We start from the raw sequence: 25353 nt of genomic DNA on the forward strand, positions 1-25353 counted from the left end.
ACAACACATTGAAACATCAAATAAAACAATCCAGAATAACATAAATTCAAGCTTCAAGGAAAACAATTCAGATCTTTTTCTAAATGTTGTTTTGTTTTCCTCCTATTAATTTACCTACTTAACTTACCGTATTTTTCGCCCTTCCAAAAATGAAGGGGAAATGTGTGTGCGTCCTATGGGGCGAATGCAGGCTTTTGCTGAAGCTTGGAGAGCGAGGGGGGTCGGTGCGCACTGACCCCTCTCGCTCTCCAGGCTTCAGGAAGCTATCTGCTAGCCGTGGAAGACGCAGCTCTCCCATGGCTAGCGGAGAGCTTGCCTGCACCCAGAAGCTTGGGGCATGCTGAGCTCAGCACGCCCCAAGCTTTGGGCTTTGCGCAGCACTCCGCTAGCCGTGGGAGAGCCGCGCAAAGTCGCGCGGCTCTCCCACGACTAGCAGTCTGTTCTGGGGGCTGGGGTCGGGGAGAATTTTTTTTTCTTTATTTCCCCCCAAAAAAACTAGGTGCATCCTATGGGGCGAAAAATACGGTATATAGCTGCCTCACAGCAGAAGGACTCTAGGAAGTCAGTGTGGAGTAGTGGTTAATGTCAGACTAGGACCTGGGAGGCCAGGGTTCAAATCCCCACTCAGTCATGAAGCTCACTTGGGCCAGGCACAGCCCTATGACCTGTGACGTTAACTGAGAAGGGGGTGAACCATATACTCCTTGCAGAAGAAAAGGTGGGATATAAATGCAATAAATAAGCTGTTCTGCTTACCTCAGGCATGGCCAAACTTGGCCCTCCAGCTGTTTTGGGGCTACAACTCCCATCATTCCTAGATAACAGGACCAGTGGTCAGGGATGATGGGAATTGTAGTCCCAAAACAGCTGGAGGACCAAGTTTCACCATGCCTGGCTTACCTACTTAAGAAAGTTAGAAGGACCAACCAGATGGAGATGTCAGTCGCCAACCTGGCATCCAGAGATCTCCACATGGTCACAATTGGACCTGCGCCAGTCACAAAATGTGCCTGGTGCCTGGCTAATTTCTAACACTGGCCATTGGCCTGATCCACCAGACTCTTCTTTTGCTCTTATGCACATTTGTAGCACACTTCAAATGTGTTAGAAAAAAATAGGGTCTTTTGCTTCATTGACTTTTTTTCTGCTTTACTCCATCACGATTCAGGTATTATGTTCCTTCTCTCTTGAACAGCACCATCACTTTAGAATGAAAAATCTCAGAACAGAGAACATGCAAAGATGCAAAAACAGTCAGTGTTTTGTGTTTGCTGGGTGTATTTGTTTTTAAAGAGACGGGCCAATTTATTGAGAGGTCAAACGTGAGATTGGGGGCACACTTGCCCAATTTAATCCTCTCTCTGACTTCAATATGCAAAATGTGTAGCCTGACTAAATAAGCATGCTGGGAAACAACATTTCAATACACCATTCTTCTGAACAAGCCTTCTTTAGTAAGCTCACACACTGTCATCTGAAGTGCTGCTTTAATGCCTGTGCAGATGACGAAACCACTGAAAAATGGAATAGGCTGCTGAACAGAGTGTTCCAGAGTCTTGTTAGAAGGGGAAAAAGATTTTTAAAGGAACTAGACTAAAAGCCACCAAACAAAAAAGTAATTCTGACTATTTAGGCCTGTCCTTCTGAGAGACACAACTCCACATTGTCTCTCAGAAAACAATTTTAGGCACCAAAAAAAGAAAAATTGACAGCTGCAGGATGTGAAGGCAACCTATAATCTGCTTCTCCTTTACATCTGCAGGTGTGGCATTACCATTGTCTGGCTTTGGTCATGAATTGGATGCGAGCCAACAAACTGAAGCTGAATCCAGTGGGCAATACCCTAGACCAGATGAATGATAGGTTGCCTGCTCTTGATGAAGTTACACTCCCTCTGAAGGAGCAGGTACACGGCTTGGGGGTGCTTCTGGATCCTTTGTTGTCGCTTGAGGCTCAGGCGGCCTCAGTGGCACAGGCTGCCTTCCATCAGCTTCGGCTGGTGGCCCAGCTGTGCTAATATCTGGACAGGGATAGCCTAACATCTGTCATCTATGCTCTGGTAACATCTAAGTTACATTACTGCAACACATTTATATGCAGGGCTGCCTCTGAAGATGATTCAGAAACTTCAGCTGGTGCAGAATCCGGTAGCCAGGTTGCTCACCAGGGCAAGACGATTTCAGCATATTACACTGATCTTGACCTGACTGCACTGGCTGCCAATTAGTTTCTGGGCCTAATTCAAAGTGTTGCTTTTGACCTATAAAGCCTTAAACATCTCAGGACCGCAATACCTCAAGGACCACCTATTCTCATATAAACCAAGTCAGACACTGCGACCATCAGCTGAGGCCCTTTCTTCATCTGCCTCCTACACAAGAGGTCCAGAGGGTGGCAACATAAGAATGGGCCTTTTCTGCGGTGGCTCCCCATTTGTGGAATGCTCTCCCCAGGGGGGCTCGCCTTCTACCTTCATTACATAACTAGGCAAAATCATTTCTTTATTACCAGCCTTTTGACTGATTAACATTCCATGGTCTTTTAAGTGTGTTTCTGGGAAAGGGGGGGTGGTTATTGGTTTCTTTTGGTTTCATTATGTATTTTGTGTTCTCGTTTTGTATTTTTATGTTGTGAACCCCCTGTGATCCTCAAATGGTGGTTTTTTTAAAATTATTATTATTATTATTATTTCCTACATCCCAGTTGTTAGGAGCATTTTCAGCAAAAAAAACCCTGAATTTGCTGCAATTTGTGCAAACTGCAATTTGAAAAGGTGCAATAATGAAGCTTGGGTGCTTTTATCTGTGTTTAAGTAATATATGGAACTAAAAAGGTTTCACAAAAGTAAGGCACAGCCTCCAGCCTCACAACACCTTGTAAAAGGTGTTAAAGTTGTTTGCCTAAGGAAGCAGCTATCAAAGTCATCTGACAACTGGCAAACTACAGTTCAGAGGTTGAGCACCTGCTTTGTGTGAAAAGGTCCCAGATGCAATCTCTGGGATAACCAGTTAAAAGGATGTCAAGAGGAGGTGACAGGAAAGACCTTCTACCTGAGACACATCTACCAGCCAATGTAGCCAATACTAGGATAGATTTACAAATAGACGGACTGGTGTAAATTGGCTTCCTATGTTCCAGTTTATAAACTGAATCACAAAGGGTGCGCCATACTCCCCACCCCACACAATAGGGTGAAACCACTTTGTGTCTGCTTCCCAGTGCATGTAACTTTTTCTCTTTTTTTGATAGGGGAGGAGAAGAATACATTATGAAGTATATACTTCCCATCTCAGAAACTGACAGTGACATTCCATTCTGAACATGAGAGACCAGCAGAGGCTAAAACTTAAAAAAAAAAAAATGACAGACTGGCCATTTGTCATGATAGATACTAGTCTAAGGATGGAAAATGTGGTGCCCTCCACAGTTTGTTGGAACTCCAACTCCCAACAGCCTTGACCACTGGTCATGCTGGCTGGGGCTGATGCAAATTGGGAGTCCAACATTTAGAGGGTGACAGGTTCTTCATCCGTTTCATGTATGTTCCCAGTGGAGAGAAGTTTTTGTCCTCCCTCTCATATAAAACTAGAACTAAGGGTCACTCAGTGACCAGTAGTAGGTTCAGGACTCATATCTTAGGGCTTCTTAGGGATTCACTACTACTATTATATGTAATGATTAGCACCAGCTTACATTATTGAGTGTGCCTGTGTGTAAGAACAGGGAAGACCTGCTAGATCAGACCAAAGGCCCATCTAGTCTAGCATTCTGTTCTCATAGATGCCAATGAGGAGCCCACAAGTGGGACATGTACATAAAGGTAATTTCCCAATCGCGAACCCCAGCAACTGGCATTCAGAGGCATACCACCTCTAATAATGGAGGCAATATCACCATGACTAGTGGCTATTATTCTCCATGAGTCGGCTTGATCCCCTTTTAAAGCTGTCCAAGTTTGTGGCCATTTTAATGGTGACTGCATTTTAAACCATTTGACTTATTTTGCACCTCTCAGCTTAATACTCAGATAAAAATGTAACGACCTTTCAAAAATCCCAAGGGCCCCTCGCTGGCCAGGAATGCAAGAGTCCAAAAGCTTTTTCTAGCAGAGTTGGCAAAAACTTTACAGCTAGTTCAGCAAAACAATTAGCCATCACTTCTACTGGAGGACTAAACCTCTCAAAAAAGCTACTCAGGCCTGCTGGGTACCACTCCTCTATCTTCATGCCCTCCACTTTTTCTCTTGCATCTTCTATCCTAGTCCCTGCCAGACAAATACCAAATCATTGGGTGGAATTAATTCCAGGAATATTATCTAAAACAAACCCAAGCAAATATTTTTGATTGGCTTCATGTGTTTTCTATGTTTCCTTAGCACACAGTACACACAACCATATAAAAGCTCCACAAACCAGACGGATAAATTAATGGGAAGCCAAAGCTGGCCTTTAAAACTATTAAGGGCAATGCATGTTACCTTTTGAATTAAAATCTGACCACCTTCGACAAAAATCTCACCATGACTAAGATGACAACTGAAACCAGGTCAGAGATTAATGTATGCAAAGTTAACTTAGAAGCATCCAGGACAGAGAGAGTATGTGTGAATACTCATAGAGAGTATGTGTAAAATTTTACGTTCTGTAACAGGGAAAGAGACAGGCAGAGGCCTGGTGTCTATCATCTTAATACAGACTGGTAACCGTTTTAAATTTAAATGAAAGCAGCAGTACCAAGCATCTGATAGCTATCAAGTTAGGCATCAGTCACAAAACCACATTTTTTCCTTCATACTGCTACAGCTATGGAAGCTGTATGACAGAGACGCTTAAATACCTTCCATCGTCATCATCTATTTCTATAGAGTTGAATATCCACTTAGCACTTTATAATAAATAAAAATTCACAGCAGTCACTGTGTGCAGCCAGTAAGATGGAGACAAAAGGAAGAGGAGGATGGAAGGACTAGGGCAAAAGCTTTAAAATCTTTGCTCCATACAGAGAAACATCAAATTTCACAGTAAGAAATATTACATAATATAATACACAGAGAGATATGTACAATATAAAAAGGCAACTCACAGAGTCCTACAACCCCACCCTCGAAAATTCAACTTGAGCAGGTACAGACACAACTATGAAGATGCAAGCAGGCCATGACAATTAGCAGACAACTCCATGAAACCCGGTAAGCATTTGCACTAAAGCCATTGATTCCAAAATAGTATTTTTTGACCTTCTGCCCCATCCCTGATTAAGCTCCTAGAGGACTGTCGGATCATCATCCCAATATGGCTGCCCCGTAATTGTGCTGTGCTGGATATAGAGGAAAGGGGGGGGGGGAACGCATCAAAACAAAACGGCAGCTGTTTATGGCAGAGAAGAGGAAAAGCTGGGGGGAGAGGTAGGGAAAAGAGAAACACAGAGGTTCCTGCATTTCCCAAACAAGTCACTGCTGTAGGGAATTGGGGTTGGGGAAGAGACCGAAATTAATATAGAATGAAGGAGAATTCTGCTTCAAACCCCGCCCTGCTTAAAAGATGAAGCTGCAACAGAGCTTCAGCGAAAAAGGATGCAAACACTGAAAACTGCTCTCTTAAAATAAATATGAGGCTACGGGTCCCACTCAGGAGAAGGTTCACAGTGGGGAAACTGGAAGCAGAACTGATGGAGATGGGGGGCTGAGATTCAAAGGGATTTCTTTATTGAAGGAAGTATTTACTGAGATTTGCAGAGATTCACAAAATATATCTGTGATGGAGCTAGGGAGCTATGAAGTATAAATGCTTTATTTTGAGGGGTGTCACTGACAACCACCATCACAGCAACTTCCTATGATGGTTATGTTGTTGGGATCTTAAATTAGATGTCACCAGGGAAGTGGGGGGGGGGGGGATTGGAGACAGGGAGATAAATAAAGAAAAAAGAAAGATGATTCAAATTTGGCTAGATTGAGAGGCATTCTCTCTGAATATTTAGAGACCAGGCAATCAAGAGATCTCAAACTATGTATGGTCCCAATATAAAAATGCCTCTAGGAGGAACTTGGAATTAGTAATAAGAAGGGGGACTGTAAGGAATCTCCATTTGGAACTGACTGGGGGGAGGGGGGAGAAAAAGTGGAACTGGCAAAGGAAAAGAAGTCAATAGGATGACGGGGTTGTTCCTAGTCTGTTCAAAGGAGAGGAAGGAGAGTGCAAGGAAATTGCTGATTACAATAAATATACAGTATACAAGAGACATGTTTATTTGTTTAGCTGCACAGATATAGCAGGGCTGGAAAATCACAGTCTTCTAACTGCTAGGAATTTAAAGAGGTTTTTAGTTTCTAGCTATGTCTGTATTCTGCAGTTCAGCACACAATCTTGTGAGTCAGTGATACACTTAGGCATACTTAATCCATACCTTGTATATATACACAGCTACCATGCATAAATTATGTGCTATTATCATACACACACCTCTGCCCCCATTCTCCCAATGACACATCCCATAGAGATTCCCACCCCCTAAATGCCTCAGCCAGCTAGGATCCAACAATATCTTTGGAGCACAGGTATTTTGAATTTAAAGGTTAAAGAAAGGCCTCCTCTTACACTTACTGAGGTGTAAGCCATCAGTGGAGCTAACACCTACTTAAAAGAGGCATAAATGGAAGGTCATTTGTAACACATGCATGTATGTATGTATGTATGTATGTATGTATTCCAGACCCTAACATTCGGGCGGGGGGCAGGGAAAATATGGTTTAAAAGCCAAATACATGATTATACTTAATATTAATTTGTTATTACTACATCTTATATTGAGCTGATTATATTTTATTATGCCTCTGATGTTTTGCAAGTGGCAGTATGAAAACCATGATCATTAATTATTATTAACAACTATTATCATTTCACTACTAATACTAATCACACTATGGCCACCATCCTCTTGGATGTCACTTGGGGTCATATGTTTGCCGGGGAGAAGCCCCCCCCCTATAGATTAATATGGAAGGAGTGGGGTGTCATCACCTGACCAAACCAGGGATCAACCATATCCACCTTTGTGTACCCCATCCCTCCATCCACCTGATCCCCTCTATTGGGGGGGGGCTGAAAACAGTTGGAGGAAAGACAGGGCAAGGAGAAGGGGGAGAGACAGAGGATAATTGGGGGGGGGGGAGAAATGGCAATCCCCTTCCCGCACATGCAGATCCATCTACATTATCCCTTCCTGGGTGGCTTTTTGGGGGGGGTGGAGTGGCCGCCCACATAGGAAGCTGCTTTATACTTCTGAGTCAGGCCATTTGGCCCAACAGTTCAGTATTGCCCGCTCCGACTGGCAGCAACTCTCCCGGGGTGAGTGTTCAAAGACAGGCCAGCCCTACCTGGAGATGCTGCCAAGGGCTTTGGCCCTTTTTGAGGCAGATGCTCCGACCGCGGAGCCACAGCCCCAATGGAGAATTTGGGGACAGGGCGGGGTGGGGAGGGGGAAGTCGGGATTGAGACCATATGGATGAAAAGGAAAGGGGGGAAGGGAGGCTTCAAGGATGAGCCCCTCCCCCCACCAGCTCTTTTCCCTCCCTTCCCCCCACCCTCTCACGTGACCAACAACCGCCCGTCACCCCCACCCCTTTTACCTCAGTGCAGTCAAGGGCGGAGGCGAAACCGGCGCCGCCGTCAAATCAGCAGCCTGGCGGGGGACAACAAGCGGCGACGAAGCCAGCGGGACAGAGGCCGCCCAGCCCCATCACGGAGCCCCCAGGCCGGGGAAGAGCGGCATCACAGAAAGGAGCGGCGGGGCGGGGAGAGGACGAGGATAACAAGAGGGATCGAACCGCCTGACAGGAGCGTCGCGGCTACACTGGCAAGAGAAGGGGCTGGAATCGATTCTCTCCACCCAGAGGGAAAGGCCCCGCCCCCGTACCCGCTCGACGACCTCCAATCAGACGCGGGGAGATGTCGGCTCGCCGGGCGAATACGGAAGCTGATAGGCGGCTTGAGCTGTCGGTCCTCAAGCCGAGGTGGGAGGGGTCTGTGGAAAGGATTCACCTGCCAATCTCGGGGTGCCTCTCGGCCAATCCAATTAAGGAAAGGCATCGCGAAGGTGGGACGGCAGCGGCGGAGGCAGCCAATTAGAGTTCGAAAAAGGAATTATTTCTCTATAGCTCTCAGAGCTCTGGCCTAAGAATGCTCCTCTGGAGTCCTTTCGGCGACTGCGTAGGAATACGCGGGTGCTCCCTCTTGCGGAGGAAGAAAGTAAGCCGATGACGGAACCTTCCGCAGGGAGCTATAAAAAGGGAGGCGATGGAGTTCACTCATCCAGTAGATGCTTGTCCTTTTTTTTTTTTTTTTTTTTTTTTTACCTCAGTGGAGGGGAAATTCGGTGGAAGATTGTGCTTTTTATTGAGAGAGACATAGAAGGGAGAGCTTTACGTCACGAATCTACTGGGGAAGCTGAGTTTTATCAAAGGGATTCAGACGTTTTAGGAAGATAAAGGCTGAGAGTGGCTCAGAGAAAGGGCGGAAGGAGCACTACCAGTTCGCAAGTTACCCCTCCACACACACGTGTAAAAATGAATGTGTGAATGCAATAACCGTGTTTGCTATCATAGAGAGGGGCTGTACAGTACACTCGAGTTTCCCGTGGCTCCTGCCCTCACTAGTACACTTGGAACCAATCCCAAGTTTTCTACTGTGTAAATGTGTGAAGCAACCTTGGGAGACAAGATTGGGAAGAAAAACCTAAAGCACAGGTTGCAAGAGGTCTAAAAAATAAATATCTTCCTTCTTTCCTCTAATGCCCCTTCAAGCATACCTATTTAAAAAACCTTACAGCTTTTAACTGGAAGGAAGTTGTAAGGAATGTTGTATTATTTTATTGTTGTTAGCCGCCCTGAGCCCGGCTTCGGCTGGGGAGGGCGGGATATAAATAAAATTTATTATTATTTTTTTATTAAGGGAGGATTTAAAATTCCAATAACTGAGTCAAATAGAGGGGGAAGATTAAATTAGGACTTTAAAAAAAATGTTTACCACACATTTTTGTTGGCTCAGGATGATCACACCCGTTTCATCCTCAGGACCACTCTGTAAGGTTGGTTAGGCTGAGAGAGTGACTGCCCCAACTAGCTTTCAGATAAGCAAAAGCAAATGATGAGGATGCAATAAATATTATAAAGGGGCTGATAACAAAATGTAAATTAGGAAGGGAAGATCATGGAGAGGGCATGACTGTGGTTAGTGGAGTGATCTACATAAGGCAGTGCCAAAAGGGGGCAAGTGGCTCCCCAAAACAAGGAGGTTGCTCACCACCCCATTGCTGAACTGTCATTAACATATACTTAGCACTTTCTGTGCCCTCCATTTCCCCCCTCATAACAACATGGGCATAGCCAGGATTTGGGGGGGCAGGACTTTTGTTGGGAGCAGAACTGAGCTATCCGTGACACAACTGGTCAGTTAGTTAATTTTTTAAATTATTATTTACTTGATCGGGGGGCGGGAGCTGCACCCCCTGCCCCTCTCTGGCTATGCCCACACGTAGCACCACTCATGGTATTAATCATCCTCCATAAAGTGCTGTGGATGTGAGTAATAGAAAAGGAAGTAAACCCTCTCCCCATCACCACTATGCAGAAAATTTAAATAAATGGTTGAAGGTACTCAGGTGATTATGGAAGGAAACAACCATTGCATGCTGAATGTCCTAGATTAAGATGAGGATTAGTTAAGAACTTCTGGCCCGTGGACCTAATCAGGCTTAATTTGGCCTGTTTTGCCTATGCTTGATCCCATTTGTTGTTCCTTTCCAAGTGAAGTTTGCATTGGGTGCCAGGTTTAAACATTGGATCCCGATCAGATCCGCCCAAGTGGATCTGATGCCTGCCAAACAATTTAAATGGTACCAAATGCAAACCGTGCTTGCGAGGGAAGAACTGGGAGCACACACTGATCTCTCTGAAATGTGGCTCCTGGTTGGCATCGTTCAAATGGATGTTGAATGCAAGCTGCACTGCTTTTAGGTGGGGTTGAATCTACCTGAGTTATTGGCAGGTGGTTGATTCTGTCCACCAGTCAAATGTGGCCCACGGAGGGCTGACTACAGTTTATCCTGGCCCTCCAGTTGAAAGGGGTTCCTCATCCCTGAGTTAAAAGGGTAAGACAGCATCAGATAGGCAGCGATGGTCCTTTCCTAAGACACAGGAGAAACAGGGTGCCTGCGCCTCTCCAGATGTTGTTAGATTCCAGCTTCCATCAGTTCCAACCAATGGGGCTAAAGCTCTGAGATGATGGGAGTTGAAGTCCAGTAACATCTGGAGGGCCATACATTTCCCATCCCAGGGCTGAATGAACCAATAACCTGACTCGGTATAAGAGAGGGGGGAAATGAAATGGGAAGAAGATTAAATCCGAAGGGCATGGGTAAAATAAATATTTTATTGGCTCACTGCATATCAAAATATACTTCAGGTTTCAAGCATGCCACAGAACAGAGTGGTATTTTTGTAAGTGTCCTTTAATATTTAAAAATGTGATGTACCAATAAAATAGTTTTGTGTACCCTCCAGATTTCCCCCATTATTTTGATTTCTCTTGACATGACATATGACCGCTTAATATGGATTGTCTCCAACTAAGTCCTACTCAGAGCAGACCCATTGAAATTAATCTGAATTAGGGCTTGCCCACATTTTTGCTTGCCCCACTGCTTTCTTCCAGAGAAACTTGATCTTTACCACTGAATCAAAGCAAACATCAACTGGATTTTCCGTTGATTGACATTTGCTCTGATTCAGTGGTAAAGAGTGCGGTTTCCCAAGGGAAGCAGCAGGGCAAACAGAAAACTACTCAGACCTCCTGTCTCTAGAAAGCATGGAACAAGTGGAAAACTGCTTGGACCCATGCTTTCTATGGGATAACCAGCCTCATATAATCAATAATGCTTAAGTCTATCAATGCATAAAGGGGTTAAGACCATAGAGTAAGCTGTCCTGCCAAGTTTAGCTCACCTTGGAAGGGATTAGGTAATAAAGCTTTCGTTCTCCTTCAGCCTACCTGAGCTCAACATGTGAGGAGGTTTGAGTTGGTTGCCCCAAGCTCAGACCACATGGCTCTCACAAACCACTGTTGAGTTCCTATACCAATAATTTAGGAACTTTCACCACTTTGCAACTAAATTAAGTTTTACTGCCTGTGCAACCTTTCTGACTGAAGTGTGGAAAAGAACACGAACATAACCTTTGGTGAGTTTGTAAGTAAATAATTATTTTATTTACTAAATGTGTGGTCTTTTCCTATGCTGGAGAGTTTTGGAACTCACAAGGTCTAACAGCCTATATTTCTGCACTTTAAAGGTAAAGGGACCCCTGACCATTAGGTGCAGTTGTGACCGACTCTGGGGTTGCGGTGCTCATCTCGCTTTATTGACTGAGGGAACCGGCGTACAGCTTCCGGGTCATGCGGCCAGCATGACTAAGCTGCTTCTGGCGAAGCAGAGCAGCGCACGGAAACACCGTTTACCTTCCTGCCGGAGCGGTACCTATTGATCTACTTGCACTTTGACATGCTTTCGAACTGCTAGGTTGGCAGGAGCAGGGACCAAGCAATGGGAGCTCACCCCGTTGCGGGGATTTGAACCACCGACCTTCTGATCGGCAAGTCCTAGGCTCTGTGCTTTAACCCACATCGCCACCGCACTTTACTTTGCTGCATATTTTGTGATTTTAAATATCTGCTGGGGTTCTGTCACCAAGGAATACTTGCTCCAAACCTGGATCCTGACATCCAAGGAATTATTGTTTTATACCTATTCCCCCCCCCCCCTGCACCAACACTTTCCAGGTGCAGGACTTCTTTGCAAGTATGGATGGGCCCTTAGTAATATTAATTGATTTCAGTGGATCTACTCTATATAGAATTAACACTGGAGTCAACCCTGTTTCTGCTATATGCTTCTTGCCTCTAGGGCTACATACGCACTGTAAATCTAAAACACATGGATGCCTGCCAAATAATAATCATAAACATGGGAACTGTAGTTTAAGGGGTAGCCACAGTTCCCAGGATTACAGAATTTGGGAGAGTGATGTGCCTTAAATGTATGGTGTGTATGCAGCCTTCGTAAGCAACTAGGGGGCCATCTGGTTTGATTTAGTACTCCTGTGGGCCCTGTTTGTTCATCTCTGTAGCAAATCACATGCTTTTTGAGGCATGTGGGGTCACGGGAGAGAGTAGACTGCTTGCTAGTTCATCTTAGCTGCCCTCCTGCCTCTTACAATTAGTCTCATCTTGAAATCCTTGTCCCACTAACAATCAGATGTATCCTGGAGGCAGCTCTCTTTATCTCGTGGAACATGACATGTCAGGTGTTATAACTATATAGTAGCTGGAAGGGGGGAAATAAAAGTATGTAACCAAGAGAGAGATCAACCCCACTCAACAACATCTAGAATTTGATAGCTGAGTGTTAAGCAAGGATACAGTAATTTCATTTCTTTAGTACCTAGTGTTTTGTATATTTTTTTCTCCTATTAGTTTTTCTGGTATTTCTGCCTGCCTCTAAATTATTGGGATTAAGAGTGTTAGTCTAGGGGTTATCAGACTTTCTAACCCCAGGGCCCAGTTGAGAGGACAGAAATGGTGGCAGATGGAAGCAGAGTTGGCCAAAAATGGAAACAAGAGGAATTACTGACTTTGAGCGAGTGGAGAATGAAACTTATGGATTATGCAGAACTGGACAAAATGACTGGAAAAATTAGATATCAGAAAGATCACAAATTCATTGAGGACTGGGGAAAGTTTACGGAATATCTGGAAACTATATGTGATGAACAGACAACGCTAGTGAGTTTTAAAGAGGCTTTGTGATAATATAAGGTATATTGTAAGAATGGAACTGAGACGGAATGTTAATTTCAAATCGGCAATATTGCATAGAAAATGCGTAAAGATATAAAAAATTGATGATTGAGGGAGGTGCGGGTGGAAGTTCAAAAAATTGTAAATTTGTAAACACGGTTGTCAAAATTATTTGTAAAAGAAAACTTAATAAAAATTTATATATAAAAAAAAAAGGAAGCAGAGTTGGCCATAATCATTTGGCCATTACTGACATTGCTTTCTAGCGGTATCTAACCTATATCTGGAAATTCCTTCACCATGGCATTTTCGTTGTGGCAAGTAGCTCCACAGCTCAGCTTTCTTTAAGGTCAGTATAAGCCTCCCGAATTTAGGCAAGTTTGCTGATGTAGAGGCTCTAAATGGAGACGACTTTTTATTTTCCCCTCACCACCCACCCCACAGGACTCCTAAAATATATATACCTATCTTCTGCAATTTCTTATCCCATTCTCCTTTCATATTCAACTTGTACCTTATCTCCACCCACTCCCAGTTCATCCCTCTTTCTGTGACACCTTCCCTCTTACCCCTTTCTTTCTGTCACGTTTGTTTATTATGAATGATAATAACAATTTCATTCAATTGGTAATGGTAATAATGACCCTTTATTTCACTTTCTAACTTTGTCCCAACACTGGCAACCCAGCCAGATGGGTGGGGTTATTGTATTGTTTTTATTGTTATTTCCTCTGAAAGTGGGTCAAGGCCCATTGGTGAGTCCTGTTTGAGAAATACATTAAAATATTTGACGTAATACATGTGACGCACCAGGAGTTTCCGATTATTGAAGAAACTTGTTACCCATCTTTTGTAAGCATTTGCCCCTGCAGAAGAGAAGGGGGTTTATGCCCAATTCAAGGACTGTTCCTCAGATCCAGCAAGCTGGCATTTTACTCTCTGCCATGCTCATAACTCTTTTCTTCATATGAATATTAAAGCAGGCTTTGTTCAGGAACTGCTGTATAATCTAAAGATATGGCTGTGCCCCTTTAAAAATGTATGGCGTCTTGGTTTCTATTTTAGCCTGCCGATTGATTTGTGGCTGCTGACCATCCCAGAACTCTATCCAGGGAACAGATCCTTTTTGCTAAACACTCAGCTTAGCTTGGGACAGCTGTGATTAATTTGCCTTTTAAGTGGTTGGGGGAGATTGGGGTTTCAAAAACGTATTTCTTGCAGAGTTGCTGAGATTTCAAAACAAAGTTGGGCTCTCAAGATCAGGGTGGGGAACCTTCTTTAAAAGCCTGAGGGCCACATTCACTTGTGGAGAAGCTTCTAGGAGCCACATACCAGTGGTGACTGTGGCCAGAATCAAAATTGGGTTCAGCAGCAGGCGACAGTAAGCTGCATTCAATCCATGTAGAAGCCACATATTTTTACACCCAAACACATCTCTCCATCCCAAGAGATGGGATCCTAAGAGAGGGGCAAACAAATTCCAGAGCACAGGTTCAGTAACTAAGAAATCCCATCTCTTAGGATTTTCCTCATTGTGGCAACATTTCATGTTGGATGTGCATCATGCATTTCTGGTTTTAAAATGATGTTTGTTTTGTGTAGAGTTATTTACACCAGCTGCTTGCTTGCCCTGAACCCATTAAGTTAGAATGGAACATAGGTCGGTCACCTCAATATGAAAGGGATATGCTTATTCTGTTTAGGCTGATGTGTTTTATCAATCTAATCTATTTAATGTATCCCATTGTGCTTTGACATTGTAAAGGTAAAGGACCCCTGGACAGTTAAGTCCAGTCAAAGGCAACTATGAGGTTGCAGCACTCATCTCGCTTTCAGGCTGAGGGAGCCAGCATTTGTCCACAGACAGCTTTTTGGGTCATGTTGCCAGTAGGACTAAACCACTTCTGGTGCAATGGGACACCGTGACAGAAGCCAGAGTGCACAGAAACAGTGTTTACCTTCCCGCTGCAATGGTACCTATTTATCTACTTGCACTGGCATGCTTTCAAACTGCTAGAAGCTGGGACAGAGCAACAAGAGCTCACCCCGTTGTGTGGATTCAAACTGCTGACCTTTTGATCAGCAAGCCCAAGAGGTTCAGTGGTTTAGACCACAGCACAACCTGTGTCGCATTGACATTGTATCCTGCTTTGGGCCTACTAGTGGTGAATAAACAGGTAATGATTTTTAAAAAATAAACCAATACCAGCAGAATGGCTAATGAGGGGAATAATTTTAAGTAAGTGTGGTATTTGATTTTTCAATTTATAAATAGGGAGCAGACGATGTCAGACCTTCAAGTCACAAGTTTATTATTAGAAGAACTTACAAACTGCTTCATTTTTTAAAATTTGAAAGTGATATACTATGGAAGACAGTATATCTTGATTTGATTTGATTTGCAAATCTTGATTTGATTTGCAATTCAAAACAGGGCTGTATCCACCATCTGTCTGGCACCATCATTACACAGCTTCCAGAAAATGCTGAACACATACCACCTTTACCCTGGCTTTTGATATGTGAGTGGCCTGTTTTTTAGGACCCACTTAATTTTATGACTGTAAATAATAAGCTGTTTGAAATACTGTGTTTTAGTGTCAGAATCCACCCTGGGACCTTAGAGTGAAGGGCAAGTAAGAAATAAATAAGAAATATTACATAGTCGTACCTTGACAGCTTAGTTCTCAAACGTTTTGGCTCCTGAACGCTGCAAACCCAGAAGCGACTGTTCCGATTTGTGAACTATTTTTGGAAGGCGAATGTCCTACGGTTCTTCCGCGGCTTCCAATTGGCTACAGGAGCTTCCTGCAGCCAATCAGAAGCCGCACCTTGGTTTCCGAACGTTTTGGATGTCGAATGGACTTCTGGGACGGATTCCATTCGACTTCCAAGGTAAGACTGTACTAAAGTCAAACAAGCACATTTCCAACTCTGATTCAGCAGCCCACACAACCACCCACCTGCAGCATGCATACAACATATGTGAAGGAGACATACACACTGAAGGGTTATTGTGAATGTGTATCACCATTTATTGTAGTTCAAGAATCAGGAACTGAACAGAGGACACTGTCAGCAAAAAGAAAAAGAAAAAAAGAAAACATTTCTTTTCAGGCTTTTTTTTTTAAACACTGTGGTTTCAAATCCTTTTTAAAAAGGAAATTCAAGTATCTTTAAGCAGGGGGCAGTCATACAAAAATGTTTCGTCTTTTTTATATAGTTTCTGTGTTTTTCTTTAAAAAAAAAAGCAAGTCTACATTTTTTTCTGCACCTTTTTTTTTTTTTTTGCTTTGGTAAGGCCAAGCCATGGATACAAAACTGGTACGCAACATAAAAATGGATATTCCTGCCTTCACTGGTAGGTGCTGAGACTTAAAATGATCTGCCCCGCTTGGGAAACAAACTCTTAAAAGACTCAGAATCATCATCATTTAGCTTATTAGATCTCTGGCTTTAAAAACAACAAAAAAACCCTAAAGCGTTTAAGCGTCTCCCAAAAGACAAAAATCCAATGTGCAAAAAGAAAAGAAAAGAAAAAGGCAGGGGCAGCGGGGGAGAGAAAAGGAAATATGCCATTGTGGATTACTCTTCTCATGTATGGCTGACCAAATAAAAATAAATGAATATGTGTAATAGAAAAATATGATTCCCTCCCCAAGATTAACACTTGTTGCAGGCACACTTATCTTTTCAAGATTATGTTCTCTTGGGGCTAGAGAAGGATTTTTTTTTTTTTAATATACAGGGAACATTTGCTTCACATTACAGAAAAAAAAACCGGAGAGGGTAGTGTAGGAAAAGTTAACAGGGAAGAAAAAAAAAGTGTGTATGTGTGATGGGGGTCACTTTAGCAGCAAAATGTTCAAGGTTTCAACCACAATCAAATTAACGGAGACCTGGCAATATTTTTAAAACAAAAACAACACAACATGTTGAGGGTTTTGCTTCCCTGATCCACATGTCTTCCAGGTTTTTTTTTTTTTAATTTAAAAAAAAGGAATTCAAGCTGTATAAACCCCAATTATGAGATGTCAGAGGATTTTTGCCTCATAACAAGAGCCAGCTTCCTAAACCTATCCCCCACAACGTTATCGACCGGCGTGTTTGATCACTTAAATATATGTACAAGAATTAAGCTGCTTTTTAAATTTTTTGTTGTTCCTTCTCTTCATCCACATGCTTTTATGTCGTTTTGCAGCAGGAGGAGGAGCAGCAGCAGCAGCAGCAGCAGCAACAGGCACTGTGTGAGCTCCAGCCCAGCCAGCTTCCACTTCCAAAAGAATCAGCACATTCCCCCACGCCTCAATCCCCTTCGTCCTGCTCTTCACAGTTGACCTTGGCATGTGTGCTGCCAGGCAGGAGGAGGGTCCTCAATGGTCAGTGTTCTGTTTGTCTCTCATCCAGGCTTGGATTTGCTCTTTAAGCTCTGGCACTGAGTAGGGGGAGTAAAGAGGGGGAAGGAAAGTTAAACACAAAATACCTCACCGTAACAAAGCTCAGTGGTTGAGCATCTGCTTTGTGGGCAGGAGGTCCTGTGTCTAATCTCCAGGTTGGGCTGGGAATATTCCCTGCCCGAAAAACTGGAAAGCCACTGCCAGTCAGTGCAGAAACAATGCTGAGCTTGATGGTGTGGCACAGTATAAGGCAGCTTCTCGTGTCCACTCAGAGCACACGGAACAACGAACATCACAAACATTTTAAAACATCAGAGAAGCATTCATGTGCAAAGTACTCCTAAAATGAAACGGGACAGTGCCTGTCTGACTTCTAGTGGGAGCGAGTTCCACAAAAACAGCTCCTCAACACTGAAGACATATAATAATAACAATAACAATAACAATAATTTATTTATACCTGGCCCATCTGGCTGAGTTTTCCCAGCCACTCTGGGCAGCTCCCAATCAAGTATTAAAAACAGGGCTGCCTTCAGATGTCTTTTAGAGATAGGATAGCTACTTATTTCCTTCACATCTGAAGGGAGGGTGTTCCACAGGGTAGACGCCACTACCGAGAAGGCCCTCTGTCTGGTTCCCTGTAACCTTACTTCTCGCAATGAGGGAACCGCCAGAAGGCCCTTGGTGCTGGATCTCAGTGTCCGGGCTGAACGATGGGGGTGGAGACGCTCCTTCAGGTATACTGGACCGAGGCCATTTAGGGCTTTAAAGGTCAGCACCAACACTTTGAATTGTGCTCGGAAACGTACTGCGAGCCAATGCAGATCTCTCAGGACCGGTGTTATGTGGTCCCGGCGGCCACTCCCAGTCACCAGTCTAGCTGCCGCGTTCTGGATTAATTTCCAGATTTCCATGATTTCTTGTTGGTGCGAGTTGTGCTTTTGGTCCATGGAGTACCACAAATAGTGCTCTCCCCCAAAGATGAACTCAGTGATTGACTTGTATAGGGCAAGAAGGTCCTTAAAGTACCCTGGGCCTAAGTAATTTGGGGACTTTATACAGTAGCACAAGAAACGTGAATCTGGCCTGGTATCAGATAGGAAGCCAGTGCAGACTTTAAGGGAGAGCTGGGCACATTAATGGAAGAGCAGAGGTGCATCAATGACTGCCAGCCATGACAGGCTGAGTTGGCCATACTGCACTATATGGCCCAAGCAACATTCTTATGCAGGTGACATATCAGCAGATGAGGAAATTCAGTTCCTCAAGACAACAGCAGAAGCACAGAGCAAGGGTGATCCTTCAGATGTTGCCAGACTACAATTTCATGGTTGCCATGGACAGTATTTTTCAGCTATCAGAGCTTCCATCTGTAGAGATTGCAGAGTTTCGCAGAGGGATCCCTCCCTGCTTAAAAAGCAGACAACCTTCTGCTGAATTTGTTTCATTTGGGGCCGTTTTGTGTGTGATGGTTTTATTTTTGTAACTCTGGATTTTTATTGTTGAAAGCTTAGAATATAAATAAATGTAAGTGAACATCTTGACAAAAGATTTTGGTGTGTCAGATTGCTCTACTATAGGCCAAAGTCCAAGAGAAGGTTGTGGGTTTTTTTTGCTTATTTATTGTATAAAAGTATTAGTCTGGAAAAAAAAATCACCAGCTATCAGCTCCCTTACTCTATTTTGCTTAGGCCACAACACAAGTTTCTCTACCTGGTTCCAGCATGTTTTCCGTTAGTGTTTGCCGATTGAATGGATCTGTGGAGGAATTCAAAAGGTGCCGGAGGATGATAGATCTATCCATGATGGTCCCAGATGGCAACCTGACAGGGTCGCTCATCAATGTATCCATGAGTGGATCTGGAAGGAAAGGTTTAAGATCATCAAAACTTTAAACTTCAGACTCACTTGCAAACATTCCCAGAGAACGGAAGGCCAGAGAGGTGTTTTTCTTAAGAACAACCTCACACTGACAGAGGTATCATTGGTGCACCTTGAGTGCATCTATAGAGTTTTCTAAAAAGTAAGAAAAAGAAAAAAGCATCTGGAAAATCTAAACCAACTTGCTCTTCTGCACAAGTTCAGCATAAAATTTATTTATTTCTTAAGGGTTGCATCCAATTAAGTCACATTCAGAGTAGACTCATTGAAATTAACCAAAGTTAGTCATGGCCACTACCTTCAATGGGTCTACTCTAAGTAGAAGTAGCATTGGAAACAATCCTAAAAAGTTAGCCCCTCTTTCAATTTTAGCCCCACTGATGATTCCTGGGTGAAGCTGCAGTATCCCCACAAAAATCTACTTGCCTCTAAACTCGTCAGGAGCGTCACTGTAGTCAATTTCAGCTCGGGCATTCTTGGCAACGATTTCTTCCACCTTTTCGGCTAGCAGCTTGAATTTTTCTATTGCTATTGTCGACTTGATTCCAGCTTTCCTCATCTTTGAAATGACCTCCTCAAATAGCTCCTTGCTGTAGGACCTCTGCAAAGACAGAAAGCACCATAATGATCGCATGCGCTACCAAGACCTGCCAAAGCCATAAGCTCAGCGGCAGAGTGTTTGCTGAGCAAGCAGAAGGTCCCAGGCTCAATCCCCAGTACCCTCAGATAGGCCCTTAGCTGGAAACCTTAGAAAGCTGTTGCCAGTCTATGTAGATGCAAGGCTGAGCTAGATGGACCAAATGGGCTGACTCTGTATACAGCAGCTTGAAGACTAACACCTTACTGCTGTTTTAGGGGAAGGACCATCTGCTTGTATGCAGAAGGCCCCAGGAGTCAAGGGAGCCAATACTGAACTTAAAGAACCAACCGTTTGGTTCAGTATAAGGCAGCTCATCTATGTTTCTAAGCAGTTGTCTGTTCTGTGTTTAAAGCACTGCTGCAGGAACAGGGCACAGCAAGTCAGAGGGAGATAGCCAAGAGTTAAGTCCTTTCCCTACAGCTTTTCACCATCTCCCAGCTGAGTGTTAGTGACACGGGGAACCTGTGCAAAATGGAATAAAACTACTTTGCAAAGCTTATTCTGCCATTCTGGGCTGTTCATTCTGGTTTAGCGTATTATGGGAAAGGCAAAGTGCACTGAAGCCGCTTCCTTCAACCCCTGGAAATTTTTTAATTCAGCTACCACCCACTCTTTCAAATATATATTCACAGGGATATGGACTAGAAATGTGATATCTCTTTTTAAATGAAAGTTGAGATCCTGAGGAATCTGCATTCCATACTCAGAAACAAGTTCTTTGCTTGCTTTGCACTTCAGCGGAATCACAGCACACACAACGCTGTCTGTTCTCCTCTCCGTCTGCCCCTCTCTCGAAGTACTTTTAGTACCAATTGTTGTTTAGACGTTTAGTCGTGTCCAACTCTTCGTGACCCCATGGACCAGAGCACGCCAGGCACTTCTGTCTTCCACTGCCTCCCGGTTTGGTCAGACTCATGTTTGTAGCTTCGAGAACACTGTCCAACCATCTCATCCTCTGTCGTCCCCTTCTCCTTGTGCCCTCCATCTTTCCCAACATCAGGGTCTTTTCCAGGGAGTCTTCTCTTCTCATGAGGTGGCCAAAGTATTGGAGCCTCAACTTCACGATCTGTCCTTCCAGTGAGCATTCAGGCCTGATTTCCTGAAGAATGGATCAGTTTGATCTTCTTGCAGTCCATGGGACTCTCAAGAGTCTCCTCCAGCACCTTAATTCAAAAGCATCAATTCTTCGGCGATCAGCCTTCTTTATGGTCCAGCTCTCACTTCCATAGTACTAGATACCAGGTAATTAGTACTAGATACCAGGTAATTAATGGAAATGGGAATCTCTGCTGTGAAGCTTTCTTGAGGCACCTGTTTACACAATGTGGGGAGATGGGATGTGCAGCTAAACAGACTGTTTGGTCTGACACAGATGGCAATCCCGACATTCCTAAAATTAACACACGGTCCAAAGCGTGAGAAAGGCTATCTGCTCCTGCAATAGATAGGTTGTGTGCACTTCCATGGGCAACGATCAAGTGGCAGACGCTGCTGGCATGTAATCAGGAAGTCTTCTCCCTCCCTCCTCACCATGTCAACTCCAAAAAGCCTGCAGTAAGGAGTCACAGCGAGCAAGAGCCGGCACCTGCTGGGAGCTTGCCAGTGCGATGCAGTATCACTGCAGGATGGGCAGTGCTCCGATTCCAAGGCAGTATGGTTGCCAGATAAATATCAAATCAGCCAGCGGGAGCGGGGAGGGGAAAGCAGCTGAGAGACTGTTGTAGCCAAAATATGAAGCAACAAAGCCACGTGCAAGGAAACTCCGTTCTGGAGCAAGAAAGGGCACACACACACACACACACTTCAGTTACTAGGGATGGAAATCAGACTTTGCCCATCAGGTAGGTGCCCTCAGACAGGGTTGCACAGCTTGCTCTGAACAAGCAGAGCATTAAAGAACTCAACCTGTGGCGGCATGACTTAGCAACATCGGTTTGTTCTTTCTCGGGGACTTTCTTTCAAATCAGCTCCACCACATCAAGCTGCTTCAGACATCTGATACAGATTTATCTGCAGTGCAGTAATCAACACACGATGTGCCCACTCCTTCCTCGACACCAACCCAGCAGGGGAAAAAACTCTATGCCTATATGGCACAGTGCCCAGCACACTCTTCTGGGCTTCATAAATTGCATGGAATTTTACAAATCGAAAGAAGAATTCAGCAAATGCTTTGGGAGAATCTCAACTTCCGAGTGGAGTAATTTTCTTCAAATCACATTTTTGAGGGGGGGTGGGGGGGAATCCAACTGTCACAAAATAATTAAGGACTAGCAGAGCACTCACCTTTTTGCCCAAAATTCTCGCCCTTTGAATATGCTATACAGCTATTTAAATTACCAAAGTTTCCCAAAAAGGCAAGCCTATTAGGGAAACGCCTAAAAATCTTTGCCAAGGTATTTATGTATCCTTACTAAAATATGAATGCACATGAGAGGTTAAGCAATGGCCATCCCAAATTGGAGAAAAACAAAACAAAATGGGCCAATATCCAACTGCTATGAAGATGGCAAAGGGAACTAAGCAAGCCCTGGGGAACCTGTGGCCCTTTCAGCTTTTGTTGAGAGACCAGTTCCCATCAGCTCCAGCTAGTTAATGGTCAGGGATGATGGGAGTTGTCATCCAAGAACATCTGGAGGGCCACAGCTTCCCCATCCCTAACTACCCATTTCTTCCCTAACCTTCTGAACACCTTTCTTTCCTGGACTCCCCCACTCACCTGGTCATCAGCTATTGCCTTTGCAAAGCGAGCGCAGTCTAGCTGTAGGTAGATGTCCGTCAGTTGGTCCAAAAGCTTCTTTGGTTCAAAGCCATACTTCTCGGGGTTCTCGACTTTCAGGTCGCGGCACTTGGGGCCGCACAGCTGCTGAAGGTTGAAGTTCAGCATTGCAGCCAATCGCGGCCCAAGCTCCTGGAAATGCCACAGCAGAAAGTATTATCATTGGAGACGAATTTTTGAATCCCCAAAAATGCTGGATGCTTAAAAATAATAATAACGCATCCACAAGCATTTTGTTGGCCACTGTGAGAACAGGATGCTGGACTAGATGGGCCAATGGCCTGATCCAACAGGCTTGTCCCATGTTCTACAACTGTGTTAATTTCCCCAATGTAGCTTTGTCCATCCCCACCACTTCCTACATCAAAACCTGTTTACTTTGTCCCAATGGGAACTAAGCCTGCTTCCTGGATTTTGTTTTTCTTGGTCACACCCTTGTAGCGTGGCAGAAGGTTGCCAATTGCCTTCAGCAGTTAGGAATCTGGATCCACATCTCATCTATTCAACAACTGCTCTTTGTACAAGAGGCACTTTTGGATTGTACGCCAGGTGGTCACTCCTGTCCCCATGGCTGCTTGCCCCCTTGCAGGCACCTACCTAGTACTTTTCAGGCTGCCCCTGGCTTGATGGCAAAGGCTTCTAGCACCATGTGGACACCCGAGAGGCCACTAACCCAAGGGTAGCCAATGTGGCGCCCTCCAGAATTTTTGGACTACAACGCCCATCAGCCCCAGTTGGGATGACCAATAGCCAGGGATGATAGGAATTGTAATACAAAAGCCCTCTTTTGCTCCAAGAAACTGTGAAGAACAAGCCTTGGTTTATTATTGTGGCTTGCCTGAAGTGAAACAAACCATGATTCCTGGTTTGGTGGCAACATTGAGCCAGGGATCGAGGTTTACTTCCTCTGTGTGCTGGTAGAGAGGAAGAAAAGGAGCCCAGATAGTTTAGGTCAGACATCCCCAAACTTGGCCCTCCAGCTGTTTTGGGACTACAGCTCCCATCATCCCTAACCACTGGTCCTGTTAGCTAGGGGTGATGGGAGGTGTAGTCCCAAAACAGCTGGAGGGCCAAGTTTGGGGATGCCTGGTTTAGGTGAACTAGACCTCTGGAGTTGTAGCCAACTGAAAGTCATGGGCCTAAGTCATGCCCATTCATTTCAATGGGTCTACTCTGCACAGGACTAGCACTGCATACAACTCCATATCTTAGCCACAGTGAAGAGATCTTACATCTGTTTCAGGCCTTACACTCTCTGGCCCTATCCATAACCTGCAGTGGCTGAGATTCCCAAAAGCTGAGAGTCTCAATTATGAGAATTTTTAAATCACAGGTGAGGCTTATGGCTGCATCCACAATAACACCGACTTTGAAGAACTTAAGCTGGCTGGGCTATGAATGAACCGCAGAGCCAGTAATGTAAGTAAAACCTGCAAATCAAGTTGCCACCTATTTTATAATTTAAAGCGCCTCATCACAAACCCCAAAGTTTATACTCACAGGTCTGAGGAAAGGCTTCTGAACTTGTTTGGTGAGGATGTGGAACATATCGACTGTTTCTGTTGCCAGGGCCAGGTAAGAGCGCGACACCCTCTCATCTTGTGCCAGCTGAGACTGCCGTGCTTGTTGCTGGTCCTAGAAGAAAAGGCGCTGCAAATCAAACTGCCTCTGCCTCAGCATCAAATAAAACAAGCAGCTGGTATAAGTTATCAAATTTCCAGCCACATCTTCCAGCAGCAAGACACCCTTGCTTCATCTCATTGCTCCCACCCCCATATCACAAAGCACCAGATGCAACCAACATTAAGTTGCTATTAATTATTTTATATACTGCTTACCTGCCAAAAATGGCTTCTAAGCAGTTTACAAATATAAAATCAATAGCAAAATCCAAACAAGACACAAATTAACAATTCAAAGTGTTAAAAACACCCACAACTTTAAAATCCAATGGAACAAGTCTGTTAAAAAACGGAACCATTAAAAGTTTAAGTTTTTAAAAAACCAAACATTAAGTTCAGGGGCATGCTCGCCTAAACCTAAGATGCTTGCACTTTCAAGAGCCAGCGAAACACCAATACTGATGGGGGTTATTTCAGTAGGGAGGGCATTCCACAATATGAAAAACACCAATGAAAAAGCTCACCTCTAGGAGTCAATAATAATCAGGCTATGGCAAAAATTAATAGGGTTCTATCTGTTGATATTTAATGCCCTTACGAGATAGTGGAGGGGAAGATGCTTTTTCAGATAACCTATCCAAAGTTATGCAGGGCTTTATGTTTAAGCAGCCAGGCCTTAAAACTGGCTCAGAGCGCAGGTTGTTGAAGGCAGGTGCCAACCCTTCTTGTGATACACTAGGGCACTTACTGCAGAGAAGGTGGGGTATACTAACTCAGAAAATGGCAGAGGAACCTCCAAAAGGAGACATTTGCTCACCCTGGGCAGCAAGTCCCAATGCTCTTTGTTTTTCATCTCCTCCTGCACTTCATGGATGCGTTTTAGGGACTCCAAACTCTCGTCCAGCAAGAACGTTGTGTCATTGATCAGCATATTGATGTAGCGAACAAATTGCTTCCCAGAGCTAGAAGAGAGAGGGAGATGGAGGGAGAGAGACAGAAGCAGAGAGTTCTAATGGAGATGGGATTCCTTGGTTCCAATATAGCAGAACGACTGAGCTGCAACCCCAGTGCTGTTACTTGGATCTGGCAGAGGTTCAAATCCCTGCTCAGCCATCTGTTACTGCTGTGCACCAGTTTCCCCGCCCACAAAATGGAAATGGAACCTACCCCACAAGACTGTTGTAAG

General features: G+C 44.2%; 2 protein-coding genes and 2 long non-coding RNA genes across 27 annotated transcripts in view; 1 reads left to right on the plus strand and 3 right to left on the minus strand.

Moving 5' to 3' along the window:
- KIF1B (kinesin family member 1B) overlaps window positions 1-7848 on the minus strand; it is a 133135-nt gene extending 125287 nt beyond the window's left edge. For all 15 annotated transcript variants that reach the window (XR_014567004.1, XR_014567005.1, XM_083750112.1 and 12 more), the window contains exon 1: window positions 7628-7848. The gene's annotated coding sequence lies outside the window, so the exon portion shown is untranslated. The remainder of the gene's footprint in view (window positions 1-7627) is intronic.
- Window positions 7849-9650: 1802 nt separating this feature from the next.
- LOC310849772 lies at window positions 9651-12652 on the minus strand. Its single transcript, XR_014567078.1, has 2 exons — window positions 11683-12652; window positions 9651-11323 (listed from the first exon to the last, which is right to left on the minus strand). It is a non-coding gene; the product is annotated as an uncharacterized lncRNA (long non-coding RNA).
- Window positions 12653-15859: 3207 nt separating this feature from the next.
- UBE4B (ubiquitination factor E4B) overlaps window positions 15860-25353 on the minus strand; it is a 68775-nt gene continuing 59281 nt past the window's right edge. For all 10 annotated transcript variants that reach the window (XM_083752453.1, XM_083752452.1, XM_083752447.1 and 7 more), the window contains 6 exons: window positions 24985-25129; window positions 24046-24180; window positions 22486-22677; window positions 19553-19727; window positions 18959-19105; window positions 15860-17283 (listed from right to left, as the gene is read on the minus strand). In XM_083752453.1, the coding sequence (XP_083608579.1) occupies window positions 17222-17283; window positions 18959-19105; window positions 19553-19727; window positions 22486-22677; window positions 24046-24180; window positions 24985-25129 (856 nt within the window). In that variant the 3' untranslated portion in view covers window positions 15860-17221. The remainder of the gene's footprint in view (window positions 17284-18958; window positions 19106-19552; window positions 19728-22485; window positions 22678-24045; window positions 24181-24984; window positions 25130-25353) is intronic.
- Window positions 17769-18794, plus strand: LOC310850900. The gene is made up of 2 exons (XR_014567452.1): window positions 17769-18306; window positions 18342-18794. It is a non-coding gene; the product is annotated as an uncharacterized lncRNA (long non-coding RNA).

This window comes from Podarcis gaigeae (assembly GCF_964106915.1).
Source record: "Podarcis gaigeae genome assembly, chromosome: 8".
Lineage (NCBI taxonomy): Eukaryota > Metazoa > Chordata > Lepidosauria > Squamata > Lacertidae > Podarcis > Podarcis gaigeae.